The sequence below is a fragment of the Neovison vison genome, chromosome 1, assembly GCF_020171115.1.
Source record: "Neovison vison isolate M4711 chromosome 1, ASM_NN_V1, whole genome shotgun sequence".
NCBI classification, from domain to species: Eukaryota; Metazoa; Chordata; class Mammalia; order Carnivora; family Mustelidae; genus Neogale; species Neogale vison.
In genome coordinates this window covers 12,939,343-12,967,053 of record NC_058091.1, presented here as the reverse complement: position 1 = coordinate 12,967,053, position 27,711 = coordinate 12,939,343, and the positions used below count along the sequence as shown (strand labels likewise).

Below are 27,711 nucleotides of genomic sequence, written 5' to 3'. Positions count from 1 at the left end.
TCTGGCTCTGACATTTCAAACCTCATTTCCTTCCCACTCATGCTCCAGTGCGTCTGTGTAACACATTTATACCCTTTCTCTGCCTCTCTCCTTTTCCTTTACTTCCTTCCTTCTCTGTCCTCTTCTGAAACATTGTCCTTCTCTGCCTTAACACTGTTCACATTTTGCATCTTACCACAAAGTGATTTCATCCCCTTGCATGATTGGAATTACCAACCAGAGGCTGATGACTTACGAATGAACTGCTCTAGCTGAAATTCAAACAATAATTTTTCCTTTGTCCCACAACATAAAAAGATCGAAATCAAATGATCGGTACTGAATCTGCTTTTCCTGTCTTCCCTCCCTGTTAGATAACAGTACTACTGCCCTCTCCATTCTCCCGTAGTAGAATTTAGGACTCATATTACACTCTTCCTCCTTTATTCCCTACTTCTCAAAAGTAATTAAGTCTTGTTGACCCTTCTTCCTAATTACGTCAATTCACCATTTGTTACATCTTCTTAAATGATGTTACTAATTATTTCCTGTTTGCTGATTGTGTGGTAGTGGTGGAGGTGATGATTAAGGAGTAAGAAAGAATGACTACACCTGGGGAAATACTGTACTTGAGAAGCCAATGGCAGGTGTGGATTCTCAAAAGAGAGCTGGAAAGGGAGTCACAGAACCTGAGAGAGAGGTTGTGGATCAACTACATAGAACTGATAAAGGATTATGAGAAAGTAAAGCAAAAGATATGAACTCTACTCTTTAAAAACTATGATTCTGCTACCACATTCAATATACTGAGAAAATGTTTCAAAATTTCCAAGATGTTCCCAGCATGGCTATTTTTGAGATTAAAAAGCTTTGCATATCTACCATGTTTTAGCTAGATGCCCAAACACTGTTGGGGCAAAGTACTTTGCAATGTTACTAGCAATGCACTCCCAGAAATGTACATGGCCCACATTACAGTACAGAAGGCACATTGTACTTTTAGGTGAAGCCTAAATAAATGGGGAGGGGGGATCTCAAACATTTGTACATGTCTCCGTGCTTCAGACTCTTTTACCCTAAAACGAGGTGATCAGACAATGTGGTTTAGAAAGTCCCTTACAGTACCTTCTTATAATTACATGACTTTTTGATCAAAGTTCTTTTTAATTTGACAATGAACTGATGGGGGAAAAAAAGAATATTCCCTCTTTACTTTTACTTTAAAAACTGCTGATTCCCTAAAATACATTTGGCTTATTTTACTACAATAAAATAAAATAACACAAATTCTTTTTCTAACATTAAGTGAATTTTTTTTTAAGATTTTATTTATTAATTTGACAGAGATCACAAGTAGACAGAGAGGTAGGCAGAGAGAAAGGGGGAAGCAGGCTCCCTGCTGAGCAGAGAGCCTGATGTGGGGCTTGATCCCAGGAACCTGGGATCATGACCTGAGCCTAAGGCAGAGGCAGAGACCTGAGCCACCCAGGTGCCCCCTTCTTTCTATATTTAATTTCATTCAATAAGCATTTACTGGTGCCCATTTTGTGCTGAGTTCTTTGCTGAATGGTTAAATTTTTCCTATTTTTACTTAACTTTTCCATTTGTGCTATCTTTCATATTTCACTTATAGTGAATGATCATATGTACATCATCACCAAAAGTATAAATGAAACCTTATATTTGTTGTATTAAGTATAATAGGTAATAATTTTATAGGGAGATTATGCCTTCTAAAAATTTATAATCTGTAGCATATGCTTGATCTTCTTCAGAAAGCAATTTTCTAATATTGCTGTTGGTAGAACTGCTTTATCATATTTTGAAGTTGTATTCTTTTGTTGTTGTTGTTGTTGTTGTTTCTTCATTATTAAACAAGTACCTAAGGATAAACCATTATTTGAAGTTAGTGGTAATATACACTTGATTCTTTTTTATATACAAAATTTTTAATAGAAGATATCTTTTTTTCTCTGAGAACTTCCAAATTTGAAATCTAAGATATTTCTAAGTTTAAAAATCAGTCCTTTAAAATAAAAGCAAAACATTTTGATCTATTAATCAAAAAGTTCTATCTCTGAGGTAAATATTCTCATGCTGTTTTGGAAGTCAGTTTGTCTAAGTAGATGATATTTTCCTGCAAACAAAAATCTAAAGCTATAGACAAGAATATTTCAACCAGCTATAATGGTTAAGTACATCAGAGGATTTAGCATAGTAATATTTTTCTATGATACATAATATTATTTATCACAGAATTTGGCATCAAGTAGGCAAAAGATGTTTTTTTCATATAAACTTCTGATGAAATAAATGCTATTCATGTCCTGAGGTAAAATTTCCAGAAATGAAATAAAGCAGGAAATAAGCACTTCCAAAAAGCATAATCCAAAAAAAAAAAAAAAAATGGTTACACAAATTCTCTTGGCCATAATGGTAGTCTCTCACTTTTTCCTCTGACCAGACGTGTGGTGCATTGGCATCTGACCATGTTCTCACTCCATCCTCCACCTCAGTTCCATTTTCAAAAGGAGAACTTGAAGAATCTAACAAAAATGCATACAAGAAAATAAGAGAAATAAAGAGGAAAATTGGCAAAGAATAGGCAATAGAAAAGGAAATGATAAGATTAGCAGTAAAATTGATACAATAGAAGTATATTTGATTATAATGTCATTAGGATTCTACACAATTATTAAGAGGAAACATGGATTATACATTGATTTTTCTCAGCCACGAATGAAAAATATAATCACTTATTCATCTCACATTTTCTATTTAAAGGGTTCATCCATTCAATTTACTTCAAGAAAGCAGATTTTTCCTTGCTCTGGGTGAAAGATATTTTTCTCATGAATTGTCATTAGTGGGAGATGGAGGAGAATGAAAGAATAAAAAGAGAGAATAAAAAATAAAGCAGGTATGGATAAAGAGAAAGGAACACTCAACCAAAAAGTCCCTGATGGTCATCACATTCTGGTGACACGGAGACAGAAAGAACCAGTTAACCTCTGAAAGGAAGTGCCTCTTTGTTTAATTTCCTATAAACCTCTCTCTGTCTTCTTTTTTGAACCAAACTAGCAGGCAACAGTCACTTTATTGTCCACAGGGCTTGGAGGGCTGTGGTTACTACTGTCTTTTTTTTTTTTTTTTTTTTTTTTTAGTATAAGCTTATTAGAAATTTGATCATTGACCACATAAAACCACTTCAAATAAATGTAAGAGAAATATTTTAAAACATTCTATAGGAAAAATGACAAATTCCTGTTCCTTCTTTCCCTAAACTAGTGGAGAACATAAAAGAAAATAATAAATTAGTATATAGTCTCTTTCTATGTTAATGAGAGTATCATCACTGGCCTTGACTTTGGTTATTTTAGATTTTAGATCTCAAGCTCTCTCTCTCTCTCTCTCTCTCTCTCTCACACACACACACACACACTTGCCTGAAATATCAAAATAAAATGGACAATAAATGAGAAATTTAAGTAGGTAGTCATATGACCACTTTGCTCATCTAATTAATACCTTATCTTCTCTGTTAAACATATGAATTTCTTTATGTGAGGGTCGATAGACATAAAAGTCAGGGCAGATAGAATAAAAGTATCTTTCCAAGCACAGTGCTGGAAAGGACTCATTGGAATCCTTACTGGATTAGATGCCTTTCTACTTCACAGGGATTAGCAAACAGGAAAAAAGAGGGGGGAGGGGGGACTCCATTTGGTAAAAACATGAAAGAGCAGAAAATTAGACCAAAAAGAGCTGAAAGTCTTCTGCACATCCCAGTTGGCTGTGTTGTGAATTCCTAGAGAGGGTAGCAGGGCAATGTTAAGGGCTTGACATGGTATGAAACTGACAAGTTTGATTCTAGAATGTTCTTCTTTTCAAGCTTTCTTGGTTATTTTTTTTTCTGGCCTGAGACAAGGCCATCACAATTCAAAAATTAATTCAAAACCATAACAAAAGTTTTGCAAAGCACACTGGGTTTACACAAGTAATTTATTCAGTGCGGCTTCATTTAACATACGTTGGTAAAAATCAATGATGTATTCCCAAGTAGTAATAATTGTGAAAATGACACCAAGAACAGGTCTGAAAATAAACAGAAGTTCTTTTATGACCACAAAGAAAGGAAGAGTATTTACAAACAAAAAGTGCACATGAAACTTGGGAGAATATTTGAGCTGCCAATGAAATGGGATTCATAATGCCTCCCCCAACACAGCATCTGGAAGCTCCATAAAATGGGTCAAACACTGAGTGTCTGGAGAATATAATTTTTCAAAAATAATAATTACATGGCAATATATTTGGATTTCTATAGAAAATAAGCTACTCAATCACTTGGAACAGGTTTTAAAAAATACATACTAGGAAAATTTCAATGGGAATAATAGAAAGAAAATAATAGAAAGAAAAAAAATAGATTAAGCCTCCGCCTCAAGGAAAATCCCTAATTCAGAGGGCACAGTAAAACTGGCAAAGTCAGAAAGGCCTTGTGAGTTTAGGAGAGACACTCCAAGGACATGCCATGTATCTCTCCCATTTCACTTTGCCAACTTCATCACCAAACTCATTCATGGCCCAGGAAGAAGGAAGAGGTGCAAAGGACGACAAGAGGCTCGTGTGTTAATATCCAGAGGCTTTACTGATGTATGTTTATTTCAGCTAAAAAAATTTCCTTCCCCCAGAACAAGATGTTCTCAGGTCCACTTGGGTAAACCTCTTTGTCATGGTTGCTAACACTGGTTTGTATACATCTACAACTTACAGTGTGACCAACTGTTCATGTAATTATTCTGAGGCAAAATTCATATCACTGCATCGGAACAGAATGAAACAGAATGAAAAGCTCGTGTTTGCTAGACCGCACGACCCCTTTTCTGATCAGACTGGCCTGTTAGATTCAAGCCTTCAGAGATATGTTGGAGGCAGTTGGAATTCTCAAACCTTTGGTCTTGTATAATTCTCTTACATATATTTAGGAAATTACTAAACCTTCTTTTATATGTTGCTGTGACTCAAAGTGTGAGTAATTGGGGTAAGAACACTGGCTATCTTTAGAGAAAAGCTCTTTGGATAAATTGAGAAAATTCAAACAGCTTTGTTCCTGTAAAATGCCAATTGAAACAGCTTTTGTAGATACTCACTTTCGCTCTTGTGATAGAGGACCCTAACCTAATTTTGTTTCATAAACATCTCATTCTGGGGGAGGGAATTTTTTTTAACTGAAATAAACATACATCAATAAATACCTAGTGTTAAGATGAGCCTGAAGAAAAGGTTAGAGGTATTCTGAGACATAAAACTGACAGTAAAGTACCTGATTATTTAACATAATACACTGTTAAAGATAAGATGTGAAGTTTAAGGTCAGCTGAATGGGAAGTGACTAAGACAGTCAAGCTTGCTTTTCTGTCCTGCAGGTCTGTTATCAGTGGTGTAGCTAATAAGGTTCTTTTTTTTTTTTTCCCTTGTTTGTGGAGGAAATTTATTTTTATAAATATCAAATTTTTTTAAACTTCTTCAGCATCCAGGTCGGTTATTCTAAAATCCTTAAAGTCATAGTTTGAATTTTGTTTTTATTTGCTTGTTGTTGAACTTTGGAAGATCTTGTCTGAATTACCCTTTTTCTGTTTGCCACATTTAGAGTCCTCACTAATGTCAGATTGGTTTACCTCCTCAAATTAAATGGCTTTCTCTACCTTTTTCCCTTTTTAAATCTTTTAAAGGAATAAAACTTCTAAAGCAATTCAAAAGGCCCCAGATCAGACTTTCAGGCATAAATGCAACTTCCGCAAGTTTGACAGTCAAGTTGGTGTATCAGAATTTTAAAGCTCGAATAAACAATTCGAGCCTGTTGACCTTGAGAGGGTTCATAAAATCCCTCATTAGAACTGCAGCTTCCTGGAGCTTACTGAAACCAATCCAACTTCCCTCAACACTGAATTAAGGCCCTAAGAAAATGAGTCCATAATACTATCTCCTCCAACCAGCAGCCATCTTGAGCTAAATGAGTTAGCTTTTTAATTTCATGGGACTGAAAAACACAGGCTAAAGTTTAGAGAGACTTGATTGCCCCATGTAAACAAAAAGTTCCTGGCGTCAAGCAGATACTCGTCTCTTGCTCTCTCAAATCCACATCCTCCGTATTGGATCCACTTTCACACAGGCCCTTCCTACAACTCTACATTCTCTCAGGTTTAATTATCTAAACATACTATGCTCAGAGGGCTCTGGTGGAAACGAGACCAGCCCTGGACGTTCACCATGGCCCCAAACACTTTACATCTTGATGCTCTGAACTAGTAACAGAGCCCACTACAAAGCCTATACTTGATCTTGGAGGCTGCAAAGCCTACAGACTAAAGGTGGAAAAGGTGTCATTTCCCAGAGCGCAACTGAGTACGGTTCCTAACATTAAGGTAAATAGATACAGAATGTCAAATACATCTGACAATTAAACAATATATTAGCAAGATATTCTTCTACCATCATATATAATTTAGTAGTATTGTCAGTATACCTGTTCATCCCTTCTAAGTTCTAATTTCTGTGGCTTTGAAGATATATGACACTCCTAGATACTTACACAGGGGAAAGAAAAACATATTTCCATGCAAAGACTTCATTAATGTTCATAACAGCTAACTCAGTATCCAAAAACAAACTGCAACTCAGTTCCCATCAATAAGTAAATGGATAAACAAGTCTGGCACAGCCACACAATGATATCCATATCCATACTCAGTAATAATAATAATATCCATACTTAGTAATAAAAAGAATGTATTAGTGATACACGCAACAAGATGTGGATGAATCTCAAAATATTACGCAGAGCAAAAGAAGCTAGACAAAAAAGAATACATATAGAATGATTCTATTTGCATAAAATTCTAGAAAATGAAAACTAACCTATAATGACGGAAAACAGATCAAGATCAGTGATTGCCTAAGGGTGGAGGTCAAGGCAGGGAAAGGAAAATGGAAAGATCAAGGAGCTGCCCAGGGAAACTTCTGAGGGTGATGGATATGTTCATTATCTTGATCAACAGTTGGGATTTTTTGTTGTAAAGGGCAAGATAGTAAATATTTTAGGCATTGCAGGCCATATGGTCTCTGTCACAACTACTCAACTCTGCCACTGCATCATCAGAACAGCTACAGATAAGAAGTAATTAAATGAATGTGAGAGTCTTTTTTCCAAACAGGCAGTAGCCCGAGTCTGCAGGCTACGGTTTGCCAATTCCTGATCTTGATTAAGATGATTGTTTTGCAAGTGTGTACATATGTCAAAACTTATCAAATCGTACACTTTAATTATAGGCCATTTATTGTATGTCAATTATGCCTCAATAAAGCTATTAAAAAATAAAAACAAAACAAACAGCCTTAGCTTCCTCCTCATGGATTGGATAAAGTTCAGCCTTCTTACCATGGCATACAAATCGCTCCATGAACTGGCCTCTGTATTCCTACCCAGCCAGAGTTATTGTCCTTCTCTGGTGGGATTTTACTTTTTGGCACTCCCAAAACACACACATCATGCCATTTCAACTCTATGTCTTTATTTAGGTGTTCTATCTAGAATAACCTACTCTTACTAATGTAAGATTAAACTTGCACATTTACAATTCCAGGATGCCTTCCTTCTGCCCTTACCTTACCTCTTCATTTCTTCTTTTGCCACCATAATAGTCTCGGTGTGTGTGTGTGTGTGCATACGCCAATATATATTTATACACACATATAAACACATTTGTACTATTACATTGATATATATACATACACATTTTTGCATGATTACATTTTCCATACTTTTAGCTATATATATCTGAAATTTTTCTTTTATATATTTAGAGTTAAAATGAATTATCATTCATTTTATATTCATTTCATGAATATTGGTAGACTTGGATATATGACTGAGCACTCCCTGTGTCTATTACATCTATCGCAGTGCCTGGCACATGAAAAAAATTCAATAAATCAGTTTTTTAGCTGTTATTATGGCCATTTTACAGTTTATAAAATTGATAGGTAGAGAAACTTTATTTAGCTCATTGACATTTGATTAGGAATGGCCAATCCAGTATTAGAAATGAGTTCTCCCATATCTCAACTCAAGTACTTTCCACTAACCATTGCAATATTTTTTATTATTGGAAGCTTATCTATATTTCACACTGGTCTCTTTCTAACTTTGCCACTGCTCCTCCTTCACCCTCTAGATACACCAAAATGAAGACTGCCACCAATATCTACATTTTCAACCTTGCCCTAGCGGATGCCTTAGCAACCAGTACCCTGCCCTTCCAGAGCGTCAATTACCTAATGGGCACATGGCCATTTGGAACCATCCTCTGCAAGATTGTGATCTCCATAGATTACTATAATATGTTCACCAGCATCTTTACCCTCTGTACCATGAGTGTTGATCGCTACATCGCAGTCTGCCATCCCGTCAAGGCCCTGGATTTCCGCACTCCCCGCAATGCCAAAATTGTCAATGTCTGCAACTGGATCCTCTCTTCAGCCATTGGCTTGCCTGTAATGTTCATGGCAACAACAAAGTACAGGCATGGTAAGTTGCAGGCCTGAGGGGTGAGGGGTTTATAGACTGACGTGCTGGTAAAGTCATGAGTGGTCCAACTTCTTAGTCAAATTGTAATTTCAGTGATTTTTTTCTACCAAAATGACTTTGAATGTTTTGTAATAGGAGTTCTCTCCTAAATTTTAAAACACTAAACATTTTAAAGAAAATATAATCTACTGTTTCCTGATTTCTCTGTATTGACTTCATCAAAATGATGGGAAAATTAGAATATAGCTCTTACAAGATTGATTAGACTTAAACCCAAAAGAACATTAAGGTGTTTTAAAATTTCAGATGGCTGTCAACATGACAAATTTATTTTTTTAGTCCTCGTATCAAAATCATGAACCACCTATCAAAAAGTGGAAAGAATTTATCCATTACCTGGAACCTCCTATAGACTTTAGACAATGATTGTATTTTTTATGTCAACATGGACCCCATAGGGGATCTAGCTCAAGTGAAAGGTTCCATAATTGTTGATTAAATGAAAGCTTAATGTGATCAAAATAGATGAAACATGAGATATTTAGAAAAAAAAAATCTAAAAATAACTCCCTGAAAATCAACAGAGAGCTTTCTCCCTCGATTTCTTTAAACCTTCCTTTATTGGCTTTCCTTAATGGCTTTAAGTTAGCTCTGGTCAAAGCTGTAATTAGTTGTTGCTGCTCATTCTGCCTTATAATTATTGTTTTCCAGGTTCCATAGATTGTACACTCACATTCTCTCACCCAACTTGGTACTGGGAAAACCTGCTGAAAATCTGTGTTTTCATCTTTGCCTTCATCATGCCCGTCCTCATCATTACCGTGTGCTACGGACTGATGATCTTACGCCTCAAGAGTGTCCGTATGCTCTCTGGCTCCAAAGAAAAGGACAGGAATCTGCGAAGAATCACCAGGATGGTGCTGGTGGTTGTGGCTGTATTCATTGTCTGCTGGACTCCCATTCACATTTATGTCATCATCAAAGCCTTGATTACAATCCCAGAAACTACGTTCCAGACCGTTTCCTGGCACTTCTGCATTGCTCTAGGTTACACAAACAGCTGCCTGAACCCAGTCCTTTACGCTTTTCTGGATGAAAACTTCAAACGATGCTTCAGAGAGTTCTGTATCCCAACTTCCTCTACCATTGAGCAACAGAACTCCACTCGAATCCGTCAGAACACCAGAGACCACCCCTCCACGGCCAATACAGTGGATAGGACTAACCATCAGGTATGCAGCTTCTAGAACTGGGTACACTTACGGGGGATGACATAAAAATTATAGGTTTTTGTTCCAATCAAACTTTTAAACCATTAGAAGTAAATCAGTAACTAAGGGATGGAGGTTCCCCCTTTATGAGGACTGAGGGAGGATAACAAATTATGGTCACTGTGACAGAGAGGTGCTTTACATTATTTAAACATCTCTATGTATTTGTGTATATTTATTTAGATAGAGAGGTACACCAACTAGAAATCCATAAAGCTTCTAAAAATCAGTATCTTCACAGCTGTTGCTTCTATGCAAAATTAATGATGTTAGCACGTTTTGGAAGTGATGCTGTTCTAGACTTCTCCTCATTTTCCCCAATGTTTATGTTTCAAGCATACCATTCCAACAGCCCTGTCACTTCTTAAAAGTCAGTCCTGTTCTGGCTCTGTAGTTAAACAGAAAGGGTCATCACTTCACTCACAGTGGTGATAGGTGCCATATGTTCCCAGCAAATCAATGTCACAGCGAGAAAAGACAGGAAAAAAAAAAAAAAATTGCCAGCTCTAACTTGTTCAGCCATCGGTTTGTCAAATTTTACACCTGAACTCTAATGGAAACCTCAAACATATCACTTAATTATTGGAACTAACTTACTTTTTTAACAGTCGTTATACCAGTCAGAGTTAATATGGCGAGAAATGACTATTTTTTTGGAAGATACATTCCCTTGCACAGAGTACAGAGGGCAGCCTGCAGGGAGGAGTCAAGATTTATATACAGTATTAGAATCACATGAGAATCAGAAAAGAGAAAAATGTGTCTCTAAGTTAATATGACCTTGATAAGCCACTGATGTGCAAACTGTGGAATCTGACTACAAAGTAAACCAAACACACCACTTAACTCTTAATATTAATGTAAATAAGTAAAGTTTCAAATAATAGTGTCACCATCCAAAAATCACTGCCTCCTTAATTTTATAACACAGAACTGAAACTCAACTTCCAGTGAAGTAAATCCTTGAGTCAGAACCTGGTCAGAGGCCAGGACTGTGAGAACAGATGCCTTTATAAAAACGACTAGGAAGTCTAATTGAGGAGGCAGACGGAGAAGAGTCTTGCAGTACAGAGCAGCTGCTTCTTCTTCATTTACTTTTCTCCAGGTCCCACTCTGTCTCCCCCACACCCACTACAGGCCCCCAGCCCAACCCCACCCAGGCTCACCCTTTCCTACTGACCACAGGCCTAGCTTAAGGAGGTCCATATGGTCTGCATAGGCGACGCTAATCCTCATGCGTCTGATACTCAATATTGTTAAAAGGAACACCAGAACTTGGATCCTCTAGGCAGTATAAGGTAATGACGGTCGACTCACTGCCAACCAAAGGGAAATTACTAATTTACTTTGTGCCACTTCTAGCTCCATTTCAGACTGAGTCAAAGACAGAAAGAAATCTACTCTGCTTTTTTTCTATTTTTTCCACATCAAGATCTCTAAACCTGCTTCTTCTACTAAGCAGCTCTCCCTCTCAGCAGCTATCAAAATCCTGTGAGTAACTTAGAGAGGGTAGGGATTCAAATAGATTTTCTCTGACCTGAGGATAATACATCACAGAATGCAATTTGAAACTCTCAATCCTAAACCAAGGTTAACACATTTTGCCTTGGAACAAAATACTTCCCCTGGAGCACAGGGACGGAGCCCACTATGAAGTATTGATTCTCCCTCAGTCGGGGCCTGCCCTACCTTTCCTCTCTTGCAGACATGCTGGGGTGTGGCTGTCAGTAGCCTTACCCTAGACCATTGCGGGGCCTCTCCTCACATCGGATTCTTTCAGGGCCCTTCCCTCACCAGCTCTCCCGGAGGCACAGCTCCTGGCCTGTCTGATGGAGCGCTTCTCCTGAGTTCAGTATGATCATCCTTCCGTTGTCCCAACCCTGTTCTTGACTCCCATGAGATCCAGCATGTTCACATTTAGTGTGGTTCCTGCACAACCAGAGAGCAGGGAAAGGAAGCTAATTGAGGAAGCTCTGTTCTAAGTAACTAAAAGGTTTGCTTTAAAAATCATCCAATTAGGGCTATCTTCATTGTTGCCTCCATGAAGCAGGATCAGTGTCAGATAACAGCAGAAACACATTAGCCCTGGAATTGGCTGCCTTCCCAAAATGCCCAGCTGAGAGGGCGGGACAGAAAAGTGGCTGCCAGGAAAAGAGGAAAAGACACTCTGACATACTTGAAAATTAAGATAAAGCAAAGTTCTCTTTCACTCATCTCCACTGATGTGTCATCATGAGAATCGCAACAGTTACACAGGGACTTATACACAACGATACATAAGCCTTTGGTGATAGTTTCAATAATATATCAAAATAATTAAATTATTTGAAGGAAAAATCAGACACTTTATGGCCATGTCTATAGGACATAGTTGGCTAGTCAGACAAATTCAGAAACTGACAGATAGGTTTTTGGGTTTTTTGTTCATTCCTGTTTTTGTTTTGACACCATGACCCATTATGTTGCAAAGCAAAGCTAATTGGATTTGCATGAACTTTTTGACTGCTTGTTTGGACTTGGTACTGTTGTAGATGTTTATGTCTCGCCTACATATTTGTATTTTCTCCAAGAAATAGATTATACTCTATATGTCACGTTTCAAGCACATTAGTCAACTTCATATTCTGCAGATCAGAGATCCAATATCAAACCTTCCCAGGGTGTCTGTATTCTGACAACTGTACACTGAGACCATGTCCCTACAGCGCAAAATGAAGAGTTGGCAGTTATCAAGGTAATTTCATAAGCTGTGTGAGAAAATTCTGTGCCCCAAATAAACTTTGCATCATTTTTACATAGTTAAGGGTGACGCGGTCAGCCTTTGCTACCTAACAAATCATTCCAAAACATAGCTGCTTATGTAGTTTGCATTTCCGTAGATCAGTAGTTTGAGCCGGACTGGCCTAGAATGTTCTTGCAGTCTTAGCCAGGCTCAGCCAAGGGGGTGACACATTAGCCCTGCTGTCCTCATGGTAGCTCCAGGTTCTAGGTTCAAGGTGTGGCAAAACAGACCTTACCTCCTGATGGTAGTAGCTGCAGTTACATTGCAAAGGAGTACCTACTTACAGTAGGCACATGCTGCCCTGGACGGCTTAGCTTCTTGAAGCCATGAACCACATCTGCCTTGCACTTTCTTCTTCCTCCAGCAGCTACCTACAGCAATGTCTGACACGTTCAAAAACTACTCCAAAAATATCTGTTGAATGAATGAATGATGAGAGGGTTCATGATATTTCAGGAGATATGGAGGGTGGTGAGAATGACCTCTTTCTTAAGCAACTGATGGATAACCCCAATGCTTGCATAACACTCTGACGTTATTCCAGGCTAACCCTTCAGTAACTGGAAAATATTCATGGGAGGGGTTCTTCCTTTTCTTTTCTCTAGTGCTCTGATCAAAAGCTCTACTTTCAAAAAAAAAAAAAATTGTTACATCTGTGCTTGTCTTCTAATTTTATTTCTAACAAGTGCAATTGATAAGCCGGCCACAAACTGGATTCAGTGCCCTAAAGAGGTCTTGCCTTGACTAAGTATAAAAAAGTAAAATAAAAAAATGTCCTCATGTCCTTCTGTGAATTCCAGGGCTCAGACTCCTTCTCCAGCTGTAAAACTCCATGCCTGATTTATGTTCAGCTTGCTGTCTTTATGGCTTCTAGATTTTTATTAGATAGACTTAGGCAAAGACATTCATTTTGCATCTGCTATCCATGCAATTTAATTTCTCTGTATGTGTACCAGTCGACAGTTTTTCTGGACTCCACCTTGCTTCAGACCTCATCCCCCATTTGCTCAGATCAATTCAGATCAGCTCAGACCTGAGACGCTGGCCCCTGCAACCCGCCCTCACTGGTTGGCTTCCCACCCCGACTGCATTCCATAATGCATTTCTGTTGTGATACCTAGACTATGTCCTTTAATGTTTAACATGATATGGGAAAGGAAACAAGTTGGATTATTATTTAAAGAGTTTGCACTAACCATAACCATCATAATAATGCTATCTTACGTTAGAATCACAGCATACAGATTAAAAAGTGCACTATCATCTTAGCTTCCTACAACAAACCTGATGGGTAAACATGAAAAACTGAATGCCCAGGGAGGCTCAATGATCATAAAGATCAAACCACCAGTAAGAGGCAGAACCCGGGGCTTCTAATATTAATCCAAAGCTTTCCTCTGCTTTCTTCAACAATGCCACTTTGTGCCCAAATATTATTCCATGGTCTCAACAATAAGTTCTCAAACCTTATTAAGAGTATAAGTTCTGAGACACTTCTCTAAGAAAATCTGGTTCACTGGGTCAAGGTCAAGGTAGGGAACAGGTATCTGAATTTTGAATGAAACATGAAACTGAAAAATGATTTAAATTGTAACTTTATCCAAATACTGCTAAAGTTACTGTTTTGTCTAACCTGGCTACCATTTTAGTCAAGGTGGTTAGCAAGAATTTTTCTACCAAATGAGTCTTGTGTTTAGCAAAACAGTGTAGCTATAGAGCTATAGTTGGACAAAGCCTTAGTTTTCTATCAGTGAGTTTTATAGGCTATAGTGATATAACATTGATAAACCTAATATTATGGTACCTCTTGCCAACTTCTTCTAATTAATATGGCAAGTCCAGCCCTAAGACCCCTGGTTACTGTTTTTAAAGCATTTTCTTGACATTTTAATGCAAGTCACATGTCCAGAAATTAGGAGATGCTTTGCAATAGTATTAACTACAAAACTATATTATCCCCAGCTAAACTAAAAGCAGAAGCCTAATTTTTTAAACCAACCACATCATTCTCAAAAACTACATCTTGATTTTTTTTTTTATAAAACATCTGTGGAGAGATAATTTGAGAAGGAAAAGCATTTCAATTCCATCACAAAAGCCCCAAATGGGAATAGCTCACAAAATTACAGAGCTTGATCACATTAATGCATATTTTGTGAATAAAACCAAAATGGCTATTCTTTCAATTCTAGGGTTTAAAAAGAAAATGGATCCAGTTACGTGTGTGTGTGTGCATGTGTATGCACATGTGCATGATATTGGAGTGCCTCTTTATGTGTGTGTAGCCCTAGAATGTATTTAGATTTTAAATGAATAATATCTTTAATAAATAACAATAAGAATGTCGTGTTTGTATAACTCAGCCATAATCTGAGAGGAGAAAATATTGTTTAATTAAAAAATAAGTTTATTCATAGAAAATATTTGGTTTTAAGACTATTAGAATAACACTTACTGCCCAGTTTGTGCTCAGTATATCTTATTTAGCCTCATTATGTAGGGATCTTTATCTCTATAGTTGAGGAAACTAGTGTTTAAAGAATTCACCTGCCCAAGGTCATAGTTACAAAAGGAACTGTGAGGAATGAATCCAGTTGAATTTGATTTTAATCTATATACCCTACTGCCCTACCAGACTGGTTGTCATTCTTCTCAATGGTAGCTCTTAGAACTAAATTTTAGTATTTACATACTAATGATTCAAATCCCTTAAGGTCTTTATGTAGGCTTGTTTAGATGTATTTGTAGCTATCTGTGTATCTGTGTATAAAGATAAACATCCAAATAGATTAATGAATAGCTTGGGAAATTAGAAATTTAATAATAAGGATTTGGGTTATGAATATATGAGCTCCCTTATTTTAAGGGAACTTTAAGAATATTAAGGGAATTTTGAAGATATTAAGTATCACTGAGTGATACCATTTGCATTTCCACAGGTAGAATTTTTCATTATGTGAGAGAGTTTCACTTAGTATTTTCATAAATCGTGTTTATCCTACTAGAAAAGGCAGCTTGGTGGGTGATGGTACCAGAAGAGACCAGGACAGGGAGTCAGGTGAATGTTCCAGTGGTCGTGTTTTGCCTGTCCAACATGCGATGGAACAAAGCCCTTCATCTTATAGGAGCTCAGTTTTCTCAACTTGAGCATGAGAGGATTGAACCAGATGATTATTCTGCATATCAGAACCATACAGTATACCTTGATGCACGAATTAGCTAGTGTTCTTCTTGAATGAATGTTCACATCTTTCAGGGAGGTTAAGTTTCAAATATTAGATTAACTAATATAATTACTGCAGTATTTTCCTGTGCTTGTTTTTTCAACTGATGTAACTAACTGATAAAATAGAGCAATATATTCATTTTTAAAAAACTAACTTTAAATGAGGTGTTACTTATTCAGCTGGCCTTAAGTGGTGAATTGCTATTTCATAATCATTTATCATGGAAAATTTAGTGTTTTGAAACATGTCAATCTTTAGTTGCTATCTATATAGTTTGGGATTAAATATGAAAGGTGGATATTTTGCTCTTTTAACTTTCTACAACACATTTACTCTTCCTTTTACCTCTATGAATTTGAAATACAGTTACATACTATTTTTTTTTTTGCTTTTGCATTTTTTTCTTCAAACCAAACAAACTGAATGAAGATGACCTATCACAAACCAGTCATTAACTTTTGAATGTCATTCTGATTGCTGTATCTTTTGGTAGGTTGCAATAAGTATTTGCAAATTGCTACAATTTTACAAATGCCAATTCATTTTGGGGGTTACTTTGTGAGGACTACAAGTTTCTAAAACAATGCATGTCTTGATTTTTCTTTTCTAATTATTGTTTCCATGGAAGTCAAGAACCTAGGGTCACAACTTTTGTTGCCCTTCTCCCTTTACACTAAGAAATTTCTTTCTTATATAATGGAGTTCCTGGCATTGAAGTAAGTAGAAAGTGGATAAGAGGAGGCTACTAACAAGATTTATTTTGAATGCTAAATAGTTTTAATAGTACTTTTTCAAAACATGAATGGTTTTCATGATACATATCCAAAAGATTATAATGCCAGATCTCAAGATGTCATGAGTTTGATCTTCTGCATTACCAGTGATGAATGCTGAAGGAACAAATACCCATAAATATTATTTTACTAATCATATCTGGGTGGGAGGTAAGATTAAGTATAATTTAATGTTATTGTTTTATTGCTTGTGAATAAAAGAAAATGAACTACTTTTTCTTTACATAACAACTAAACTTACTAGGAATACATACAAATAAGTAATTAGCCTGATAAATTAGTTCCCTGTAATTATCAAATATTAAATAAATATAAGCTGAAAGTTTCATTGTGATTTAAAATAATGGCTCAGTCAGTCCAAGAATGAATATTGAGAAAAATAATTCATGTCATTTGTCTATAAAGCATAGGATTTATAAGGAAAGAAGGGGGGAAGAAAGGAAGGGAGGGAGCGAGGGAGGGAGGAAAATAGCACATTTTGTGTTTGAAATCAGCCACATTCTTTTGTTTTCCGTACAGATACCAGGAATCCTAGGGACACCAGAAATCTAGGAAATCTATCCAGTCCTACTTGGTTGTTTCCCTTTTTTTCTACATACATTATCAAATCTTCATAAAAGTCAAAAGAGATAGATAAAGAAACGATCCAGAATTCCAAAATGGTATGCCTAAGTCCCTTAAAGCATAACAAATGCATAACCTTTTCTTTTTTTTTTTTAAGATTTTATTTATTTATTTGACAGAGAGAGATCACAAGGAGGCAGAGAGGCAGGCAGAGAGAGAGAGGAGGAAGCATGCTCCCTGCTAAGCAGAGAGCCCAATGCGGGGCTCGATCCCTGGACCCTGAGATCATGATCCGAGCCGAAGGCAATAGCTTAACCCACTGAGCCACCCAGGCTCCCTAACTTTTTCTTTTTGTGATGAGATATTTACCTCTAAGACATCTGATCAAAAAACAAGAAAGCAAAGGCTATGGAAAAGAAATAAGAATATTTTACTCAAGAAAGATCATATTTGATAATATGATCACTTATTTAATCCATATTATAATTTACCAATTTAGCAAGAATATTTCACTCTTACCGTTCTTTTTTTTCCTCTATCATGTTAGCCAAATTGTCTTTATATTCAAAAATCCCCAAATATAATTATACATGGGTTCATTCAAATTCAAAACATCAACCTAAAAAACGCTTTTTTTGAATTGCCCTTGGGAAATAGAAGAGACACATGTCACTCGAAGAACCTTACCATGCTGCAGAGAGATGGAAGCTTGCAATGTGGCTGCCATATACTTTAACAACTGAAATTTTTTCTGGTTATTTCAGAAATTCAGTGGGACAAGTAGACTCTCAAATTACTACACTATAAATAAATATCAACATCTAAATCCCATTAAGACAAATGGACTTATCAAGCATATGCAAAATATTCACAGTTCCTAGGTGATTATAACTAGAAAAATAACACTAGAGATCATCCAATACAAACTGCCTTATCCTACAAATGAGTATAGGCCAGATACACACTTTTATAAATTTTGTGCCTTTTTTTTTTCAAATATTTAAAAGTTGATAGTGAGAATCTTTTCAAGTATCTGGTTTTCAAATAGAATTTAGGAAAGCTTTTATGACTAAAGAAAAAGTCAGGCTAATTTGTATTTATATACTCTGGTATCTGTAAATTTATATAAAAATTTCAGCAGGTAAGGGAACATTTTATAATTAGATAACAAAAGCAGGTATAATATAAAATAAATATATATATATAGGTAGAATATAAAATAAAAACAATATAAAATAAAAATAAAAGTTTAGGTGGTACGTTTATTTATTTAGATTCTACCACTGACCAGGTCCTGAAACTCTCCAGTTTCAATGGATACATCTGTGAAAATGATGATAATTGTAGTAGCTAGCACTTAGTTTTCATGGAATGTAATATACCGTAGTCCACATACTTTGCCAAGAAACTGGCTAGCATTATTATTCTAAGCCAGTCAATAAGGCTTTATACTTTTCATCTCCTTTCTTCTCTTTTCCCCAAGAAACTGAATTACAGCTCTTTTAAGGGAAATTAAAAAGGAATAAAAGAATGGTGACAAAAGGAATCATAAGTTTGGTCCTAGCCAAGGCTTCTCAACCTTGGTACTGGTAACATTTTGAGCTGGTTAATTCTTGCTTCGGGGGAATGTACATTGCACTGTTTAGCAGCGCCACAGTCCTCTATCCGTTAGATGCAAGCAGTAGCCACCCACCCCTAGTTGTGACAGCCAAAATGTCTCCAGACATTGCCAAATGTCCCCTGGTATGGGGTGGCAGGGGTGTGGCAGGGAGAGGGGAGGAATCAGTTGAGAACTATTGATCTAACGTGACAACCACATTTAAATGATGAAGAAATTAGTTGTGATGTCTTTAAAGCAGTGCCCCAAAATAGGAGTTAGATCCCAGGCATCCTGAAAGATACCACACTGATTTCTCAAAAGAAACTTTCCTTCTGCACTGCTAACATTGCAAAGTTTAAGACTCAGTATTAATGAAAAGCAAGAGGAAAGCACAATTCTTCAACCCTTATTTTATTTTCAAGCTTCTCTCTCAGAAAAAAAAAAATCTTCAGCCTAAAACATTTTTAGAAAGAATTAAAGGACAGTAAGTGTGAAGATACTGTTAAAGGATAGTAGGATACTCAGAATAAGGTCAGGCCTCCTGAATATTGCAAAACATTAAGAGAATTTGTAAATGAAACATAATTTGTTAATGAAAGATAAATCATAACCTCAGAAGCAAAGAAGAATGGGCGACTTTCCTGGAAAACTAGGGGAAAGAAACAGAGTCACAGTTTTAATGACAACTTTGCAGCAACCAAAAACCCTCACTGAATATTTAGCTTTGCACTAAATTTTTTAGGACTTAGAACAAATTATTAAAATATATTTTGAGAACACTTAGAAAGGAAGCAATAACCTGTAGGAGGCAAGATAAGCTCTCTAAGAATTATGGTAAAAGGAATCTTGTTTTCTTAGACGATACAGAAATCAAGCAAACATAGTGTCAGTAGTGTTTCTAGCAAGAGATTTGACCAGCTCTTGCAGTTTTTAATAATGTTATAATATGTTGAATTATGATCTGGATATAATGGTATAATGAGATAGGTTTATAAGCTTTGGCAGATTCCCATCTTAGGAGTCCCAACCAATGGAGGAATGCTGAATAACCTAGATGCTAGTATAAGGGAACAAACATACTAGAAGAGTAAGCAAAAACAACAGCTAGAGTAGTTACAAGAGAAAATTTTTACTCCAGAAATCCATCTATAGACACACAGAATGTGAGTGATAGCAGAAAAAATGTCATAGATTTTATTTCATGGATCAGCAATATGATATAGGCCATCTCAACTACTGCAATGATAGATAATCATATCAACAGAAGTCTAGTATCTAGAGCTTAAGACACATTATCTTTACTCTAATATACCACATTCTTCAGGAATGAAGTACGCAAATGAGAACATGTCCAGAAACGAGCAACTAAGAAGGTGAAAAAAGTTAAAATTCTTCAGGATAACAAATGGTTGAAGTAACTGCACATGGTTACCTGAGAAATAGGAAACTCGGAGAGGACAAGAGTGTTCTCTTTGTATACTTGAATGGATGTGAAGAGGGAATTGGACTTATGCAGTACAACTCCAATTAAAGCCAACAGGTAGAAGCTACAGGGAAAGGGATTGTAATGCAACCAAAGAAAGACTTTTCTAAGACTTGAGATACAAAGATTTCTTTGTCACTGGAGGCCTTGAATGTTCAAGCACCAGCATTTTGCCTCCATGGAAGAGAATGTGGTCAGAATTTGGGTGCTAAGATTTGGTGTCTAAGGAATCAGAACAAATGACTTTCTATAAGGATCTTACAGCACACTACTACAGTGAAATGTTAATAGAAGTTCCATGAGAAAATAGCTCTTTACACAAATTTTCAGAAATGTTGCATGTCTTATTTTGGTCATGGGGACTAGTACTGTGTATTAGCATTGTAAAGGCTTTGAAAAACCCTGCTGTGCATGTGTGTGTGTGTATGTGCCGCATTTACTTCATATATAGTAAAAATAGATTTCTTTTAATATATGTATTATATATATTAAATACATGTGTGTATATATATACACATGTATATACATATGTGTATATATATGTATACATATGTGTGTATATGTATATATAAATATTTGCATTTTGCTTTTTAAGCTAAGGCTCTCAAACTTACCTGAACACAGGCTCAGTGTTTCAAAGGATGTCTTCTAACATCTCACAGAATGGAGTTTTCACCAAGCAGTTTCAAAGCCCACTATAGACCATAAGTGCTAGTTAGGCACAAATATTTTCAAACTTCAATGTCTTACTAGAATAAATGGCAACATCCTTTTATCCCAGGTATTAACCAGGATTCTAAAATTGATCATTGAGCTCTTAGTCTCACTCATTTAAAATGTATGGCCTAAATACAAACAAGATACTGAAACTTGCTTCAGTTTGAAATCGAACAGGTTGTGTTTTGTTTGGTTTTCACTTTTGTTTTGCTTTGTTTTGAAATTTGCCACTTTCTGGTTACAATCCTAAAGGGGAAAAATGTCTATGTAGCTTTGGGATATGTTTTCACTGATTTAAACCACACATTGCTAAGAATAAGTCTCATAATCGGTACATTCTTCTGTTTTAAATAAAATGACTTTGAGGAAAATAGGTTTCTTTTAAAAATCATCTATACTCAACAGTGAGATACATTCCAAAGAAGTTGAATAATTACAGTCTTTCTTGTGAAAGAACACAAGACTAGAAGCCTAGGCTCTGGTGCCAGGCTGCCAATAACCAGCCAAGTGAGCTTGGCATCCCATGCCAGTCTTTGCATAAGAGATCTTCCCAAGCAAGACATCCCCGATCTCTTTTATCTGACAACAAATTAGGGCTCCTTTCTGGCTTTGACTGATCACCCTATTTAGACACTGGAGACTAGTTTCTCCTAGTGAACAACAAAAGTAACCACCAAAGCTTCTTTTCATAAGAAAAAAGATTTATTATATTGAACAAAATAAACACACATTAAGAGCAGGAGGAAGCATATGACACAGTGAGTCAGGATCCTTTGGAACTACCAGATTATTTCACTTCTCCTTGAATTCTCCTTTACCGAAGTTTGACCACGTGTCATACTCTAGATCTCAATATGTCTATTTAGGCAAGGGAGCTTAGAAAAAAAGGATGAGTTCTATATCATTGAGGTAAATGGAGAGTTTTGTCTATTAGGCATCAACTTTAGGTATTTTGTGTGGCTTTGTTTTTATGATTCTATAGTAATGAAATTTTGAAGCCTATTGCTGGCTGGAACTCTGATCAGCTTCAAAAGTACCCAACTCTGTTATTGGTTTAATTTGCAACTTTGGATGCATCACAAATAGGGAAGAGAAAACAAAAGTAGAAAAAGTGGCTGCAAAAAAAACCAAAAATAAGAATATCGAACTATCTTTCTTTGACCAGTACTCAGGCATGTCACTTTACCTCTCAACACCTCTGTTTCCATCCATAGAATGATGACATTGGTTAACAAAAGACAAAATAACAATCTTTTAAATTCCCTTCAGAAGTAAGAAACCCAGGGGTGCCTGGGTGGCTCAGTGGGTTAAGGCCTCTGCCTTCGGCTCAGGTCATGATCCCAGGGTCCTGGGATCGAGCCCCGCATCAGGCTTTCTGCTCAGCAGGAAGCCTGCATCCTCCTCTCTCTCCACCTGCCTCTCTGCCTACTTGTGATCTCTGTCTGTCAAATAAATAAATAAAATCTTAAAAAAAAAAAAAAAAGAAGTAAGAAACCCATTCCAATCATTGTGTGGATAGAGAGTAAAAATGCCTCAAATCAGCTTCAGTTTAATCTAAAAACTTTACAAATATTTATTGTTCAAAATAAGCTAAAAAAATAGCCCAAGAGGATTTGTTAGTTGACTTCCTGGAAAAAAATAACAGTTCGAAAAACTTTTGACAAAATTGGAAAACTGATGGTAGATTAAAATAGTGTATCAATGCCAAATGTCAAACTTACTGAAATGTGTATGTATGGTCATGTTGGGAAAGAAACCTAGACTCAGGAAATAGAAAGGAGTTAGAGGTTTCCAAAGGAGGTATCTCGACAATCAAGCAGTTTTGGCACCACTCCATGGGTACCAAAAATATACAGTGTGATTCAGTGGACCAGAGAAAACAATTTACTACTCATGGTACTGCAGACTGCAGGAGCATCAGCGTGGGAGCCCTGGTTCCCTGTCCCCGTGTCCCATGGTACAACACAATGGGCCCAGATTGTCTGTATGCGTACAGTGGATTGCACCCAGCTGAAGAGCCCAGAGCTAGGAGTTCAGCACCTTTTGTAGCAAGGAGTAAGCAAACCAATCCTCTTTCCTAGAAGCCAACAATCACAAAATGGCCATGCTGTGGTGCTCACACAGTCAGGCAGCAAAAGTTCTTAATTGACTTTGTGACCATAGGAAGAACTCAGAGTCAGAAGATAGACCTTGCAACACAACTCACTCAGCAAGAATGTGTAAGGGTGCCTGGAGAACTATCCTTCCCAATAACTCACCTGTAAGCTCAACATATTTTTGGCTGAACTCAATTTTCAGATGCCGCCTATAGCAATTTGGATTCAACCTACTGATAAGGGCTAGAACCCAAATCTGTTCTATTTATTTCAATCTATAATTGATTAGACTTATTATCCATAGAATCATATCCCAGGATGAGGTTAATCTATAGTATTAACCTCAGTAATCACTCTAGGATCTATATTCAACTGAGTAAGTCCCAAAGAGGGCTAATAGATCTTATTTCTGATAACCATTTAGCTTTCTTTCTTAGAGTATGTATAAGCTGTACCACCAGTGTTAATATTAATTCAAACACAACAAATTAATTCAATCATATCAACAAGAACGTAGTCTAAGGTCAATCAATGATCCCTTTACAATCAGAGAGTTTAGCCTGATCTGCTGACCTCTCATGGCTTGTTCCATTTCATTGGCTATGGTAGCTAAAATAAAGGATATGTTCTTGACTGTCTCTACGATGTGGATTTGGATGGTGGGGGACAATTTTCACACTGCTACATGAAAACAGGAATCTACGTATCCCTCAGGTCAGACAGCATTGGACAGCCCTCTTTATCTGGGGACCTAACAAAGGGAAGTGATCCAAGGAATGGTATCATTGCCAATAATTGCAGGAGACAAAGAAGAGTTAACCAACAGCCCCCACCATGCCCAGTAGAGAGAAATCCTGTGGCCCATTCTCTCCACTTACAAACATATAACTGATGGGATGGGTTACTTTAGTTTAGATAAATTTGTTTTGGATCATTATTACGTTAATCTGGATAATCCACATGGGCAGGGTCATCAAGTAATTACAGCCTTGAAAGCCATGCCTGGCATAACCTAAGAGCACCCAGGTGTCAGGAAAAGCAAATTAATTGGTATGACCCTGACTAAAACAAGACCACATCTATCTGTGCATTTGGACATGGGCAAGGGGCTTCACATTTAGGAGTTTTCTTTGATAGCATTAGACACAATAGAGTCACTCAGGGCCTGCCAAACACTGATGAGTTTTCCTTACCCCACAACACATAGACCTACTCGGAAGTTGGTCAAGTTGTCAGTCAGAGATGCTTCTTGTCTCAATGAACCATGTGATTATTTTGCCAGGTTGTGGAGCTACTATTTGGAGACAAAGAAAGGGTTCATTATTTCCCTCTCTCAGCACCTCAAACGTTTAAGGAGTTCCTTCCCCAACTCAAGTAGGTAATAGTACCAAGGAGGCATGCAGAGGCTTTCCCCATGGAGGCTGCCTCCTCCTATGGAGCTTTAAAGGGCCCAAGGGCTGGGATGTTGGAACAACCTCCAGGGTTATGGGCTGCTTAGGCCCTCAGTCAAATTTGTCAGATTCTCTGATTAACTTTCAGACTCAACAAATACATACATTGATAAGGTACATATTATCTCCAATGTCTGAATGGTGCAACTGTGAGATTGCCTTCTGAAAGCAGAGAGCCATAGTTCTCTTCTCTTTACTGTCTTCATAATCCGCTTCTGAGTTGTAGCCCACATTGCTCCCAAAACTTTGATTTGGATGATTGGTCCCTGGATCTTATCAGAATGTTAATTCTGATTAACAAGCTGTTAACAAGCTTTCCTGGGCCTTTATATGAGTTACCATCTGCTAACTTTATTAGGGCTTATCAAGATAATATCATCGATGTGGTAGGACCATGTCACCAACAAAAAGAGAGGGTTTGTTCTGTGTGTCAACCTACCTATTAGTGGCAAATAGCAGGAAGGTTCAAGTATTACTACTGCAGCCCAGTATGTTCCGAGGGCTCAGCCAGGTGAGGGATTTGGATCTTCTAGGGGCTAAAGCAGTTGAGAAAAAGACATGACCAAAGTCCAGGATAGCATAGCAGGTGCCATTATGGGCAATTGCTTCAGTCATAGTCACAATGGCTGGAGTAGCCAGGATGTAGAAGCACCAGCTGAATTCAGTTGCCAATTATCCTACATAAGCCTCCAGATCGACTTCTGTGTCCCTGTGTCCAGGGACACAGAACTATTATATTAAGATATGGTGTTTTTCATAAGCAGTATTACATTTAAACTGTGATTTCCTCTCCTTCTCCTGGAATTCTAAATTGGGTCTTTTCTAGACCATGGAAGGGAAACTGAAGTGGAGGTGTGATCTGTTGTGCATGCATCTCCCTCATCACCCACCCACAAGAGGCTCTTCCATATCAGGAACATCTCCCTTGGACCTTATGGGCCTACACAGAACAAGCATGTAAATTATCAATGCCAATTATGCATTCAATCTTGGGAGCAACAAAAATGGTGCATGATAAGGATCCAAACAGTCACTACTTTTCTCATTTTATTCTGTTTCAAATCTGGCTAATTGAATGTGTAGTCCTCACCTCTCAAGAGAACCTAGCATGTTAGTCTTTCAGGCACAGATATTTATATATATATATATATATATATACGCGTGCGCACACACACACACACACACACACACACACACATATATACACACATACATATTATGTGTGTGTGTGTGTGTGTGTGCTCGCCCCCCCTTACCTTTCTCCCCTACCCCATTCTGACCTTCTAAGGACATGAGGCCTCTGATCCCTGCTGGAAATGAAAATACCTTACCTCATCCCTTATCTTTAAAGGTTTTCAAAGTATAATACAGAAATGGGGGTCAGGCAATAGGGGTTCCAAAGGAGATATTTTCCCTAAGACAGCCACATGGCTTCCTAGCTCCTCATTAGAGGGAGATTAGTCTTCACAAAAGAACCTGGTTCTATGGAGGCACACAGATTTTTATTTGTAATGATCTACTAACTGCCCCATTGGGGACTGTCATAGTCTTATATGTAGACTGCATTTTTTTGGTGATTATCCCATCTGCCTCTACTTTGCAATCCCCCAGGTTAAGAGGCATATTGCATTGCCTTATATTTTGGAGGACATTGGATGGTCCCATCTTGGCCTTTGTCTTAGACTGCAGAGAATGTCTGGTTTAGAGAGTTCTATCTTTATTGTGGGTGTCTAATGGTGCTTAGCAAGCACAGCTTCTAACACAAGGTTTCCCACCAAAAAAAGTAGTAGAATGCTACCACCTTGTAGGGAAGGGGATAATCTTAAAAGTGAACCAGTCATTCTCTGGATGTGGGATCATAATCAAACTGTCTTTCTATTCAGGATAGAACAAGTCTAGAGCAGCCTCAGCCTTTGAGTAGGTTTCTCCATAGGGTTTCATGGGATTTTATTGGCCTCAAGAAATTCTCCTTATTTATTAAGACTATAACCTCCCTAACTCCTTCATCAGTCACATGTCTAACAGTTCCTCGACCTATTGATCTAAGCACTCCTGGATATCTCTCTTTTCCCTCTCATTATGGATCTATGTCTTAGTAGTCATTCTAGAGGCATTTGACCTCTAGTTGTTTCTAGTCTTGACTTAAAACTGGTGAAGTTGTGCTCTCTTCCCTTGTGGGGCTCAGAGAGTTCTCTTAGCCTCCGTGTCCATAGGAGAGCAAGCAACAATCATGGCACCATTTGGGCAATTGGTTAGACTTTATTCCTCATCACTCAGCCCCCATCTATTGACTTGTGTCATGTTCATCAATAGCGAGGACAGGAGTGGATGACTCTTTCTGTAGCACATTTCCTACCACATTCCAAGGACTTAAGGACTTTCATCATATTCCCAAACCCAGTCCATGAATCCTTGCCTTTTCTCTTCCAAAAAGTCATTGTCTATCTTGACATCCTGCTCATGGTGCCAGTTTGGGAAGAACCTCTTAGAAGATGGCTAGAAGTAACCAGATTCCAAAGGAGTAAACCAAGCAAGCAAGCAAGCGGGTTGTTTTGCCACAACTATTTAGGGGTCAAATGTCGACCAAAGTCAACAGTTTAGTACTCGCAGCACAACAGCAGCAGAAAATTTAGCATAGCAGTGCCTCTTCTATCCCCAAATCCCACTGGGCATGGGACCTGACGGTGGCTGCACACACAATGGGTTGTGTCACAGTTAAGGAACCCAGAGCTAAAGTCCCAGCCCTTTTGAGGGCAAGCAATAAACAAACCTCCCTAGGAACAGGCACTTCACACAGTGATCAATGCTGTGGTCACCTTGGCCTACCTAATTGCTTATGTGACCACCTGCAGAAACTGTTCCAGGCCAGAGGAAGGTTAAGCCTTGCAGTTTGGCACAGTCAGCAAGGATGTGCAGGAAACCCAGGGTTCATGGTAGACTGCCTCTCCAAATGACGATTCTGATCTTTCTATTCCTCATTCTTAGGAAATATATATTGAAATCTGTAGTGACAAAAAGCCAACTGAGTATCAAATAGTTCAGAGAGATAGTGTGTGTGCATGCGTGTGTGTGTGTAGAAGAAGAGAAAAAAAAAGAACAGAAAGCAAATGATTAAACAAATGGGATAAAATGTTAATAGCAGGTGAGTCTGGGTAAA

At 37.5% G+C, this 27,711-nt stretch overlaps 1 protein-coding gene across 3 annotated transcripts in view; it reads left to right on the top strand.

Moving 5' to 3' along the window:
• The window catches only part of OPRM1 (opioid receptor mu 1), a 69,815-nt gene that overhangs the window by 41,204 nt on the left and 900 nt on the right, over nt 1-27,711 (top strand). The window contains exons 2-4 of one of the 3 annotated variants that reach the window (XM_044243630.1): nt 8,217-8,569; nt 9,281-9,801; nt 12,471-12,515. In XM_044243630.1, coding sequence (XP_044099565.1) covers nt 8,217-8,569; nt 9,281-9,801; nt 12,471-12,515 — 919 coding nt within the window. Of the gene's footprint in view, nt 1-8,216; nt 8,570-9,280; nt 9,802-12,470; nt 12,516-27,711 lie in introns of those variants that run through there. The other 2 variants (XM_044243620.1, XM_044243640.1) reach the window with 2 other exon arrangements.